At 39.8% G+C, this 14,149-nt stretch overlaps 1 protein-coding gene across 2 annotated transcripts in view; it reads left to right on the top strand.

The window, feature by feature from the left end:
- The window catches only part of Dh44-R1 (Diuretic hormone 44 receptor 1), a 145,024-nt gene that overhangs the window by 28,950 nt on the left and 101,925 nt on the right, over positions 1-14,149 (top strand). For both annotated transcript variants that reach the window (XR_010518425.1, XM_065233161.1), the window contains exon 5: positions 7,981-8,061. Coding sequence is in view for 1 of the 2 variants with exons in the window: in XM_065233161.1 (XP_065089233.1) it covers positions 7,981-8,061 (81 nt within the window). In the remaining variant the exon portion in view is untranslated. The remainder of the gene's footprint in view (positions 1-7,980; positions 8,062-14,149) is intronic.

Below are 14,149 nucleotides of genomic sequence, written 5' to 3'. Positions count from 1 at the left end.
ATTGGGTTCAAAGGTTGGGGCCATAACTTCTATAACCCAAGTCCTACAAATTCAAAGAAAAAACCTGAATTTTTCCACCTATGGGTAAGATCTGGTGGTATCCGGAACATGATCGGATGAAACCCTTATTTTTAATTTATTATGTTAATTGATGTGTAGTATGATGGGTTTTGGTCATAGCCAGAAACTGGCCACTTCCTCGGAGGCACCCGGAACACAGCCGGATGTGGCCAATGTGGTCCTGGACAAACGATGTGGCTGTCATCGATCTTGTTTTTGAATTCTGATGTTTGGCACAATGCAGATTCCTTCTAGTCGCCAGACCCATACTCACCGGACCTTGTTCCGGTCATTTCTCGGGAACAGGCTGTTCGTTTTCAAAAATATTCAATAGCGATCGATAAGACCCCTTGGTGGTTGTTGCGCCCAACTCGGTGCAGTGGTTGCTGCGAAACGCGCCTTGCTTTATTTCCTCATGGATGCACATTAGGGTGTTTCATTTTGAAAAAAGTGATGAATTTTTGATAGGCCACCCTCCAGTTCGATTCATAGCCCCAAAATATGAACCTGTGCAAAAAATGGTAAAGATTGATGAAGGTTTAGAGGTCGCGCCAATGATTTGGATTTTGTATGGAGATTTTGGTGAATTAGTATGGGAAATTATTGATTTTCGTTTACATTGCTCTAACTTTGGTTGTAGTTGTCCAAACGTTGAAAAAAAAAAATATGTGGTTGTCATGACAATGATCAACAAGCCTGTTGTTGTTGCGATGAAATTGGCGTTGTTGCCTTGTACATATTCATCTGTCAATTTACCCTATTTTGCCATTTTTTCACATTTTTATAATTCTTGATACGCTGCAAAACTGAGCGTAGCAACTGTAGGCTTTTTGTTTATTGCCATAGCAATAACATACTAAATTTTTTCGACATTTGGACAAGTAGAAGCAAAGTTATAGCGATATAAGCGATTTTTTAAATTCTTCCATAGTAATTCCCATACAAATTTCAAATCATTGGCGCGACCTCTAAACCTTCATCAATCTTTACCAATTTTTGCACAGGTTCATATTTTGGGGCTATGAATCGAACTGGAGGGTGGCCCATCAGAAATTCATCACTTTTTTCAGAATGAAGCACCCTAATGCACATGCACACGTACAGACATCTTCCGATCTCGTTGAGCTAAGTTGATTGGTATATGAAAAATACCTCGTATGAAAAATTGGTTTTCAAGCGATATGTATACCCTTCTCTAAAAGAAGAGTGAAAAGCCAAACGACACTGAAGTATTGATACTTTAACACGTTGATGGTCGCTGCCTTTTCAGGACCACCATAAATTTGTAAAAGAGTATTTTTTGGACATTTATCAAGGTCATCAATCGGATGTTAGTTCCTATATCAAGATAGAGCTGGATTAGGGCGTACAGTGTTGGGAAAATATCACAAAATCAAATCTCACCAACGCCCAAGATCACGCTTGATTTTCGTAGACAAAAATCAACAATCAAACAACTGCGGTTGATTTTGCAAGCTGTGATATCGCAGCTCGGAATATCAAGCTAACAAAACTCACCAACTGCAAATCTCACCAAACTGTGGTGAGATTGAGTTTAATGATTTTTGCTTTACTCCCGAATGCAACCGAAACTTCCATAACGGCTTGCAGCAGTCCCTTCGCGTCTGCCATCGGTGAAGATTAAAAAAATAGCAAACTATGCTTTCTCTTTCTAAGAAAACGATGTGCAATGGTATCATTTTTGAGTCGAGTCAACTCTCAGTTTGACTTTTGCACGTTGTGAATAGTCTTGCAATATCAAAGGAGCTTGTAAAATCAATATCAAGCATGATATTTTGTTCCAATATCACGCGTGATATTGCGAGCGCATGAGAGCGGAAAAATATCAATTGATTTCTGATTTTGTCAACACTGAGGGAGTAACAGTTTTTTTTTTAAACAATGACTTGTTTCGATGATGTCTTGAAAGTCAAGGCTCGCCCACGCAAATCAACATCACCATTAGGTAGGGTAAGACTTTCCCTACCCGACGGTTGATTGCGTGGGCGTGCCTTGAAATCCTAAAAATCATCGAGAGAAGTCATTATTTCTATCTAGATATGCTTCAATACATGTAAACATGTATTTTAAGGCAACATTGGGGGTGCAATTTCAAAAACCAAAGTCGGTCGCGTTAATCCTTAATAAGCCAATCGATAGGAAATTTTTCTACAAATCTGTTAAAATTAAGACTATAATTTTTCAAAATGTCACTATTGAAAATTGCACGAATGTATAACAGTTGCTATGATAATTAAATTTATCACCGATTGCCTGCGAAAAGCGATTTCCCTAACACAGCTTTCAAAGTTGAATTCCATCCGTTGTCACCAAACGGTGTTTATTCAATCACCACGTGGTGATTGTACTGGTAGTGTTCTCCAGTACACAACGAAAGGCTACCTGTAAGCAGCGAGCTGCAGCCCACATGAGCATCCATAGAAGGAGGAAGAAACCGCACCGCTATTGATCGGAATCAGTAGCTTCTTGTGAGTCGCTGTGGGCCATCTATGTCAAGTGCGTCATACTAAAGAAAAGAAACAGAGAGAATCGAAAATCGAGAAACAAAACACAAGCTCCTGCTGCAGTTAACAAATAAGATTTATTATATAAACATCGAGTGACAAAAGAAAAACTTGTGATTTGTTCTGACCTCATCACTGAGGATCCTTCCTAAGGACCCATTTGACAATTCCTGGAATATGGAATTGATGGCACACATATTTTAAGCTGAGATAAAAAATATTAAATTTAAAATTTTCAAGAAAATTCCGTTTCTTTCGACTCAAACGCAAAGGGCGGTAGTTTTGAAGAATCCGTTGAGCTGATTACCATTCTCAAAAACCCATTTGACAATCTCTGGAACATAGAAGTGATGCCATGAATATTTAAAGCTGACTATGGGAGATAGAAAATATGAAATTTAAAATTCTTGAAAATTCCATTTATTTGAACTCAAACACAAAGAGTGGTAGTTTTGAACTATCCTTTGACCTGATAATCATTCAGAATCATTCTTTAGGATCCATTACGTCATTCATCCATTCCAATATACGTCAGCTTCAAATATTAATGGCTTTAATTCCATGTTCCAGGAGTTGTCAAATGGGTCCATGCAATTTTACTTAATCATAGTTCCACCACATTTTGTTATTGAGGATTCAACTTAAATGTTGCCACATCTGCCTGTCAATTATTAGGCTAATTATTGAGTTAATTATTGATTTTAGGGTGCATTTTACATGTTACTAGTTATTGGTGAAAAATATGGCCTTCCAACGCCTTGTGACGAATCGATCCGACGCGATATTCTCCGATTTTAATTACACCATGCGTAATTTATTTGTTTTGGTCAATCATTCAAAGTTTCAAGATACAATTCAGCCGTTTGAAACTCGCAAAAAAATTAGTTAAAATGGCGTATTTGATATATTTTTTTTTATTTTTTTAAAAGTTTGTAGATTTTCAAGTGTCTAACTTGAAAAATTCACAGAAGATATAATTTTTCAGAAGGTTTTAAATCAAATAGGAAAAATGACGGCTTCGGCATGACAGACTATTTTCGGAAACCCAAATTGAAACGCTAATTTCACAAGATTTTCTTATGAGAACACTTCGCTGAATGCATTCAAACGATTCTTTAAGTTTTCAGATTCAATTTGATTGTATTTTTACCACTGAAAAAAAGCAATCTAGCCGAGTTTTCTTGAAAAGAAAACACACGCACTACAAAATGCTGCTGATTTCAAGCTGCCGATGAAAACACAGCTGTTTAACACGCAGCTCAAATAGAAAGGTTGCCGAATAAAAAGGTGTTGCCCATAATAGTCGCTCTCACTAGAGAAGTTTGAAGCTTTGTAAAAGCGTTTCAAAACAGTTTTTGACAATTATTTCGACTGAAATTGTTAGAGCAGCTGACAGCAAAATATTGTAAACAAACCAACACTGCATATGTGTGCGTTCCTGAGAGAAAAAGGCTATAGAAAAATGGTCGCTGCTTAGATTGCCGAGAATACGTAAATTCCTCTATATTAAAAAAATATTGAAGAGGCCCATTTTTTGTACAGTGTATTTTGATTTCTTTTTTTAAATAATATGCCTATAATTACTCATAAAATTTACCATTTACGCAGCCGTCATTTTGATTGGACGTTCTTGAGCTATGATTTGCTGAAAAATAGGGTAAATGACAGCTTCGGTACGCAATGACTGTTTTCGGTAACCTAAATTTAAACGTCAATTTCTCTGTATTTTATCACCACAACACTTCGCTGAATGTATTCAAACGATTTCTTAGTCTTTCAGCTTCTATTTTATGTGATTTTTACAACTTCGCCAGGTTTTTCACGCAATGAATCATACACACTTAGAAATACTTAAATTTACACGTGACGGAATCCGTCTTTGACATAAAGGATGAGACGTAAACAAATATGTCATGTAAAATTAAGTGCTCTGAGACTGAAAGGTTCGTTACTATGTCAAAATTGACGCTCGTATATGAGTTAACAACGGAGTCAACCCAGCGTCAACACTTAACAAGTCACCGGCACCGGCAGCACCAACGGGCACCTGCACCGAGACAGCAAAGTCAGCATTATCACCACGCGGCAACAGCCACATGGACGGATCGAGTATCGGCACCACGACGGACTACGTGACTGGAAGACCATCGTCGTTGCTAGGTGCTAGGTCAGCTCTTTTAGGGAACAGGCAAAGGTAGCTAGGTGTTCGACATGATTTAATAAAGACATTATTGTTTGAACCATCGACGTGTGTAGTTCGTAGTTTAGTTTTTATAAACCCGAAATTCCGTAGTACGGTTTTAAGTTATGTCAGTCTCAGTGCACATAAATTTACATGAATTTTTCTAAGTGTGTACATACTCTAAAATGTGGCTGATTTCGAGTTGCCGATAATAGAACAGCTCCTTAACACGCAGTTTAAATGGAAAGGTTGCCAAAGAAAAAGAGATTGCTATTGTCACAAACGTTTTTAATTAGTTTTGATCAGCGAATCCAAACACATAAAGCAACCAAATCGGTTGCTACGACTACCATGACAAACTCGCTCTGTAACATAGCTCGATCGGAGTGGTAGAAGGATAATGATATATTGCTTGCCTGCTTTGTTGCAATATACACGGATGAGGACATAGCTTTCTCTGAATCGAGAAAAGACATAACAAAAAAAATTCCATTAACACACGTGTATCATCTTCGGCTTTACTTTGGGAAGCAGCTAGCCAACAATTTGCTCGTTTCCTTCTACCGCCTCGAGTCATGAAAAAAAGGAAGAAGATTATATCATTATTGCTAAAGAGCCTGAATTTATAAAGAGACGACATCTTATCCATTTGACAGGTCTTCTGCTCGATTGGAATGACTTTTCCTATGACATTGACAGACAATCGATTGTTCCAATTTTGACATGTCGTCTCTTCATAAATTTAGGCTCTGCTTTCCCCTCCTAACATAGCGTTATCATTCGGTTCGTTGATCGCTTGTCATTTTGTCATTTGGAGATATTCTTGATTCCTTGGTTTTGATCCATTCTATAGATTGGAATGGTTAGAGCAGCATGCAACAAATAAATTTAAACAAACAAGTGACGAGAGTACGTTAATTCCCCTTTCAAATACGCCACTTTAAACTTGTTGGCGAAATTCAAAATGGCCGAATATCAACTCAAATGTGAATGTTTGACCAAAACTAACAATTACGCAAAGTTTCATACAAATCGAAGAAGGTCGAGTTTGAAAATCTTTTTTTTTTTTATTTGGCCTGGAACGGCTCTGCTCTGCTGCTGCGGCTGAGAAAGTTTGTTCTCCACTTCGCTCTCCGGTGTGGTTGTGGCAATCGTGACGTGACCAACAAAACCAACTCGTAGAAAGCACCGACTTCAATCGATGGGGGATCATAATCCGGATTAGGAAAGATCTAAGGAAAAGTGATATTGATTATCGTTTCGTGAGCAAACGGTCGTCTATCGGTGGAAAGATTGGCGCTTCATTGGATGTCCAACGAGCCTTATAAAACATACTTTTAGGAGCAATCAAATCAAATGGTTATTCACATTATCATCTTCAGTGAATTCATGAAAATGGAAAACCCCTCTAATCGGCAAAGACTGCAATTCACCAAAATGCCAACCCAACTCAGCTTTCGGGTCCACATTTTTACAAGCAATTATGTTTCACATCTGCATATTCCATTTCCTCTAACTCCATTCGACGGCAATTCCCGTTTCGCATGCACTCATTGCTTGCTTGCTTGCATGGTAGCTAGAATCCGGAAGCTGCTGTCGACTCTAATGAAAATTGATACCGATCTAGCGTCTAATGGTGCAACCACACGATACTGGCTGTCTTTTTTTCCGTCTTACTTCTTTCGAGTTGCTTTACTAGCTACCTAAGGTAGGTTTGTCATTTATGGACCATTAACGCTTAGTGGACCTCTATTGGATTTATTCAATTTTTCATCAAAATTTGAGAGATTTTCCGGCAATTTCCATCGGAAAACACCTTTTTCAACTAAATCTGCATAGGATTAATGAAAAACATTAGTCAAAATTTGCATTTAATCGAAGACATCATATCAAGAAGACTAGCAACTTTGCCAGAATCCAAGCGACAGATACAATAGCGCTGCGCTTGAGTGAAGGTGGAAGCAACGCATAGAAAAAAAATGAGCATATACACACTTAAATATTTTCGCCGAGATTCCAACAGCCGAGTAATTCTGCAATTGCCGAGACTCAGCTAACAAATAACATTTTGCTGAGCTGTCAGCTAACAAACAGATATTTTGCAGAGATATCAGCAAAAGAGAATGCCGAGGTAATCGGCTTTTGGAGATTTTACCGAGCTAGATTAAGTTTGTACACAAACCTGTCTTCTGAGGATGCAATCTTTGCTATCAAATTCGTTCGAAGCATTTACATTTGAGCGGCAGATGACGAGGTTGTACCTGTCTCATAGCGTTCGTATGAGAAAATGGAAGAGTTGCCAGTCTTCTTGATTTGTTGTCTTCGGTAAAGAATAAACTTGCACCTAATGGAAAAAAACATTGCTGAACAAACAATTTAAAAGTCATGAATTTAGTGTCAATGCGAGGCCAACATATCAAGAAGACTGGAAACTCTCCCGACCGCTATGAGACAGAAACAATCGTGCCATCTACCGCTCAAAAGTAAATGCTCCAAACGAATTCGTTAGTAAAGACTGCAACCTGCAAAGAGTGGTTTGTGTATTTGCTAAATTTTCTTTTCACTGCTTCCACCTTCGCTCGAGTGCAACGCTACTGTATCTGTCACGCTTGTATTCTGGCAAAGATGGCAGCCTTCTTGATATAGCTAATACGGGGTCCATAATAGACCAACTCACCCTTCCTACCGATACGATGTGTTCCATTTTCCACACCCAATCAACGTCCAGCGGCGGCTGCCATCTAGCTTCTTGCAGTTGCCTGATCCCATCCGAGACGGGCAGCTGGTCTGGCAGTCGTTCGATACAGTGGCTGTGGAAACTAATTGCGGTATAATTAAACCTTCAAACTGTCGCTTCCTCCTCCACTACCGAAATGGATAAACTACGATGTGCGAGAAGCGCATTATCCATCCAAGCCCCCACCGTGCGCCCTCTCTTTCCGCCATAAAACGTCACGCAAAGACGCGCGCTCGCTCCTTGATGGTCAGAAATCAGAAACTAATGACTCTTGAGCACGTTTAATCGTTTTCCATCAGACTGGTGACTATGGCTGCGTTCTGTCTTCGTGCTCAATATCACTTTGTTCATTCTGGAACTGATATGGGAATGGAAGTGACAGTGGCGTTATCAAGGTCACCTACTTACCATCTGTGCGGGATGCTTTGTTCTTCTTTTAACGGAGCTAATGAAACTTTTATTTCCTATCATTGCAGGACTCTATCTGTACATGTTGGTTGTGGAAACATTTTCCGGCGATAACTTACGGTTCAAATTGTATGCCGCCATCGGATGGGGTAAGTAACGAATGAAGCACTGTATTTTAGCAGTTCATGAAATAGATTTGGTCGACTATCTTCCATCATTAAATCGCAATGACAGCGTTTGAACGTAGCCTGAGTCAAAAGAAGGCTTAGAAAACTTGGAGGACCTAATTGGTGGAAAATGTCGTAAAGACATGACCTTTTCAAAACGGTGACGTAACATACAACCAGCGATGCCATGTATCTTGATTTTTGTACATGTTGGGACCCCCATGTTTACTTTTATTCCAAAAATTAACTAATTTTTGAGCTAACAAACTTGTCCCGGAACCTTACGGTATCAAAATAAGCAAAGGGGTCCAAACATTTGACATCGAGTTCTATGCCTCAGCAATAGAAGCTTTTAAATCGGCAAACCCTAGAGTGTGAGATTTCACGGGCCTCAGGCTTAACATATGCCATGCCCATTAGACTGATGCAAATTTTGACATTTTCGGTCCACAGTGCTCATACGGTTCCAAATTGGGTCCTGATTAGTCTCCCAAAATGTGAACTCATTTGCAAAGAAACTGACTTGGCACAAACCATTTGAAGTTTATATGGAAATTACTATGGGAAATCAAAACTTTTTGTTCATTGTCTCCTTACCTTTTTCCATATTGCACTGTTCAAAAATTCAAAAGCTATACTGATGGAAAATTTTCTCAGCTCCAACTTAGCAGAATGAGCCAAACGTCAAATAAAATAGTTATTAATTGTTTAAGAGATTGATAATCTTATGGCATGATCAAGCAGCTGTTTTGTGAGCAACACTGTATTTTGCAGTGTGACATAGTAGCCATGATATTTGTGGTCTATTCCAAGCACCAGAAACACCAATGTTGCCTGCTGAACAGTTGATTGAGCATAATCGTAAGACATTAGTGGCTTGAATTATTGATAACGTTTGATGCTTACATTATATTGATAGTTGTAGTTGTAGCTGAGAAAATTTTCTACGAGCTCAGTTATCATTTTTTAAAGCAGAGCGATATGGTAAATTGTTAGATGGATATGAACAAAACATTTGGTTTTCCTATAGTAATTTCCATATAAACTTCAAATGGTTTGTGCCAAGTCAGTTTCTTATCGAATGAGTTCAAATTTTGGGAGGCTGATCAGGACCCGATTTGGAACCGTTTGAGCACTGTGGAGCAAAAATGTCAAAATTTGCATCAGTCTAATGCCCATATCGAGAAGTTGAAGGTTCGATCAAGTCTTGACTACTAGGGATTAAAACTTCATTTTTGCAAATAGAAAGGTCATGTTCTCCTTCAGCAATTATTGGGTCGGCTTACAAAGATGACCTTTTTTTTTCCTTTGGTTTGTTTTTTCCGTCGATCTTGTTTTCCGTGCTGGGCACCAATGCTACCGACGTGCCAGGAAGGCAGCTCTCACACCTGGATCCTACCTATCGACCCATCAACTCATGAACCGGGGACCAACGGTTTGACTTCCCTTCCGAAGGACGGCGTGATCAGATATGTTATGCCTCAGAACATCCCGGCGGCGCCGACTGGGATTGAACCTAGGCCTGTTGGGGTGAGAGGTAATCACGCTTACCACTACACCACCGGCGCCGTTGTAAAGAAAAAAAAAGATGACCTTAACACCAGGTTTTATCATGAGGATGTTGAATCAGTGAAAGAAATTACACTATGATTATCATAAAATTTACATGGCTGAACTATAGTCGGCCATAATATTTAAGTTTTAAAAGTGTCCGAATTTATTGACAGTCCAGATTTCGATGCATTACAGTGACGGGAAGAATACAACAGGCTCTAAAGATTACCCAATATTGATGTTTGAAGGACGGTCTAAAAATTACCCCGTCAAAAGACGTAATTGTTCCTTTTACTAAAAAGAGGAAATTCCACCTAAAAGCTCTTAACCTTGGCGGAACAGAAATTCAATTTAGTGATCAGGTAAAATACTTAGGAGTAATTCTAAATGCTAGGCAACCAGGCAACCTGTGCTTTATGGTTATGCTCCAAAACCGTTGGACGGAACTGGGGCTTGCAACCAAAAATTATTATGTGGATTAACACATCTAATAAAGGTTGAACACGAAAAAATCCGGACACATTAAAACCGCTGCTATTAAGGCCTTTTTTGAGTAAGAGTGTATAGAATCACAGTAGACATTGGTAGTCAGGATAAGTTCATTTGTTTACACCATGGCTTCACCGGTGCAAGCACGTCGCGATTCGATCCTCGAAATGAAAATCCCGGTGTATCCGCTCCTGTCAGTTTTCGATCAAATTCTTGGGTAGGAATTTTATACCTCGGTTGATCAGAAGAGTGCCCAGAAGAATGTAAAATCAAAAGGAAGTCGAAATTCCCGCAGAAGTTCATTGTTTGGCAAAGCAAGAGCCATATACCTTCCTTTTACGAAGAAGACTACCCGGAACCACTGTTTTCGTTGTTAGTAAAGAGGTTGAATTTATAAAGAGACGACGTGTCAAAATTGGAACAATTGATTATCTGTCAAAGTCATACACGGATAGAAATTCGCTTATACATTTTGGCAAATTTCCTTTGTTGATTATTCATAAAATGTATAAGTCAACTAATAAGCAGATGCCTTGCAAAAAGTTGATGAAGATCATGTATCAAATAAAATGTATAAATGGTCACACATACCGTTTATGCGTTCTTATAGGACGTATGTGGTTTGTCTTATGGAATGTATAAGGCTGATGTTTTGGCAAAAATGTATAAGTGAAACACATGAATAAGATAATGAATTTTCGTTTCGTGTAGGAAAAGTGATTTCAATCAAGCAGAAGACCTGTCTAATGGATAAGATGTCGCCCGTTTATCCAATTCCGTCTCTTTAGTTGTTAGATATCCACTAAGCACAACAAAACGACAACCGAAACGATCAGTAAAAACATGTTGCTCAATGAAGAAAAATAACAGTCTACGACAAGCTCCACCTGTATCAAACAATTTCTAGCGTCACCTTTTAAATACACCAATCTACATTGATCGATTCTCTTCATCGACTCTCTCTCGCAGGTCAGTTCGACAGAAGATAATGTTAGCTTGCGCCTGAATCATTATTTATTAAAAGCCCTAACTCATAGGAGTGTTTCCCCGATCAATTACTTCTGACGTAGGACTACGTTTGTGATTTCTATATGGGGGTACACTTTGTGAAAAAAATAATGAAAGATTTCAAATGTTAATAGTTCAACTGCCCCTAGACCAATTACAATAATTTTAGCCCCAATCGATCAGAAATTTCAAAATGTCACTAGAGAAAATTGCACGAATGTGCAAATGTTGCTATAATTATTAAAATGATCACCAATTGCCTGCTAAAAGCGATATCCCTAACGCAGATTTCAAAGTTGAATTCCGTTCAGTCTCACCAAACGGTGTTTATTTAATCACCGCGTGGTGAGTGGTGGTGTTCTTCAGTACACAACGAAAAGCTCCCCACAAGCAGCTAGCTATCAAGGCTAGCCTCAACCGCTGATCGGATTCGGTTCCAATCACCGTGTGTGGTGGTGTCCAGTCGTCGGCATCAGCAACAGTGCTTTCGGCGCGTGCGTTGAACATTGTTCTCCAGTACACAACGAAAGGCTATCTGCAAGCAGCGAGCTGCAGCCCACATGAGTATCCATAGAAGGAGGAAGAAGCCGCACCGCTATTGATCGGAATCAGTAGCTCTTCGTGAGTCGCTGTGGGCCATATATGTCAACCGCGTCACCCTCATTCCAAACAACATACAGCTTATCAGCCTCATCTATGTTCAACACCCTAATAGCTCAGCATACTCAACCATCACGACAAAACGGTAAAAGAGTATGTTTTGGACATTTGTCAAGATCATATCATGATAGAGCTGGAATTGGGGCGTAACAGCTTTTTTAAACAATGACTTCTTTCGATGATGTCTTGAAAATCAAGGCTCGCCCACGCAAATCAACACCACCATCAGGTAGGGTAAGACTTCTCCTATCCGACGGTAGTTTAATTTAATTTAGTTATTTATTTATTTAATATTTCTCATCTGACTTTGTGTTGTCTTAATGAAATTTGATAATTTGATGGGGGAAAGCCGAAATGGCGTAAAAACCCCACATCTTTTCACAATACACAATACAAAATACAATATATGAATGTAATTCCAGGATCAAGCGTAATTCCTAAATCGCGGCTACTGCTCACACGTTGCAAAGGTTCATTGTTGATTGTATAGTTGAACTTGATTGGCTTCTGCTTGTGATGAAAAGAGATGATGCTACATTTTTTAATACTCAGCGTGACGAAGTTCCTGGAACACCAATCCTCAAAGCCTTCGATCATATGCTGTAACTGTAAACAGTCAGTAAGGCTTCGAACTACAACATAAATCTTAACATCATCTGCATAGAAAGAGAGACAGCTAGCCGCAATAATCAATCCAACCTCGTTAATGAAGATTGAAAATAGCAGCGGTCCTAAGTTGCTGCCTTGAGGGACACCGGATGTATTGGTGAAAGAGTTTGATTGTGCTGCTCCGATTTTCACGCAGAGCTCTCGATTTGTCAAGTAAGAATTGAACCAACGAATGAAGCCCTGTGACACACCAAGCTTATCCAGTTTAGCTAGCAAGATAGCATGATCAACTCGATCAAAAGCAGCCTTCAAATCCGTATAGACGACATCTGTTTGTGCTCCTGCTTCCGTATTCCGAAGACAGGAGGATACTAATGGTGCTAGATTTGTAGAGACAGATCTCTTAGAGTAGAACCCATGCTGGTCCGGAGAAATATAACTACAGCAGCTTGCAAATAGGGCGTCATTAATGATTATTTCAACCACTTTAGAGCAGGCACAGAGTGAAGCGATTCCGCGATAGTTTTCAATTTTGCGCTTTTCTCCTTTCTTGAATACTGGGAACATAAAGGAGGATTTCCAACTCCTAGGGAATTCACCTTGCTGCAGTGAAAGGTTGAACAACTTCGTTAATGGCTTAGTAAGTGCGGAGGAACATTTCTTCAGGATACATGCGGGGATCCCATCAGGACCAGCAGCAATCGAATGTTTCATCTTTTTAATGGCAGACTCCACTAGCTCCTCGGATATCTCAAAGATGCCGAAACGAAACACATCATTTGGCGTATCTCTGGTTGCCTCGTTCACTTGATCCGCTGAGGCAGTTGTGTCGTTGAAGGCGTGTCTGAAGCGTTCTGCCAGAAGGTTACATTTCTCGAATGGAGTGCGCGCATGTCTATCTCCAAGAGAGATTTCCGTAGGAAGGCCAACTTCGTTTCTCTTAGTGTTGACAAACGACCAAAACAATTTAGGGTTGGTGCGAAGGTTGTGCTGCATTCGCCTAGTATACCGTTTGTAGAGAAACCGATTATACTTCCGATAGTTGTTGCTAGCTCGAGAGAACCATCGTTTTGTGAGAGGGGTGGGTGTTTGACAGTATTTTCGAAGGGCTGCTGATCGCAGTCGCTTGAGGTGACGGAGTCGAGCGTTTGACGAAGCGGGTTGTAAAGGAGGTCTTGGTAATGGTACACAAGTAGTGATTAAGCGGTTGACAATCCCAATGAAATTTTCGACAGCCTCGTCGACGCTGGGTGATTGCTCAAGCATTTGCCAATCGACTTGTTCAAGCGCATGAGTCAGTGCAAGAAAGTCTGCTTTGCGGAAATCAAGACCTAGCACATCTTCGGTGGGTTCAAAGCTGATGGGAGCATGAAGGCTGATGGATGTTTCCAACGCGGGGTGATCGGCATCAAGACTTATCAAAGGATCTGCAGCTTCAGATAACGAGCATTCCGGGAGAGCGAGCTCGTTCGCCAGTACAAGGTCAAGCAGTCGAGCATTCCTACTTAAAACGGTGTTGATTTGCGCTAAGCCATGCAGGTTGAAACCATCAAGTAGAGTGCCACATGATGCAGATATACTTAAACGAAGAACATCAACAGTTGGCAGCTGATTGTTCGTGTCTGTATTCCAAATCAAGCCAGATTGATTGTAATCACCGAGTAGCAGAGCCAAGTCATTGTTGTCCAATCGAGATAACACTGCGCCAATTGAGTTGACGTGGTTTTCAATGCAGTTTAGGTCAGATTTT

This window comes from Ochlerotatus camptorhynchus, unplaced genomic scaffold (assembly GCF_037179485.1).
Source record: "Ochlerotatus camptorhynchus isolate MF236.1 unplaced genomic scaffold, CSIRO-AGI_Acam_v1.1 ptg000391l, whole genome shotgun sequence".
Taxonomy (NCBI): Eukaryota; Metazoa; Arthropoda; class Insecta; order Diptera; family Culicidae; genus Ochlerotatus; species Ochlerotatus camptorhynchus.
The sequence above is the reverse complement of the archived record's forward strand: the minus strand, read 5'-3'. Positions and strand labels throughout refer to the sequence as shown.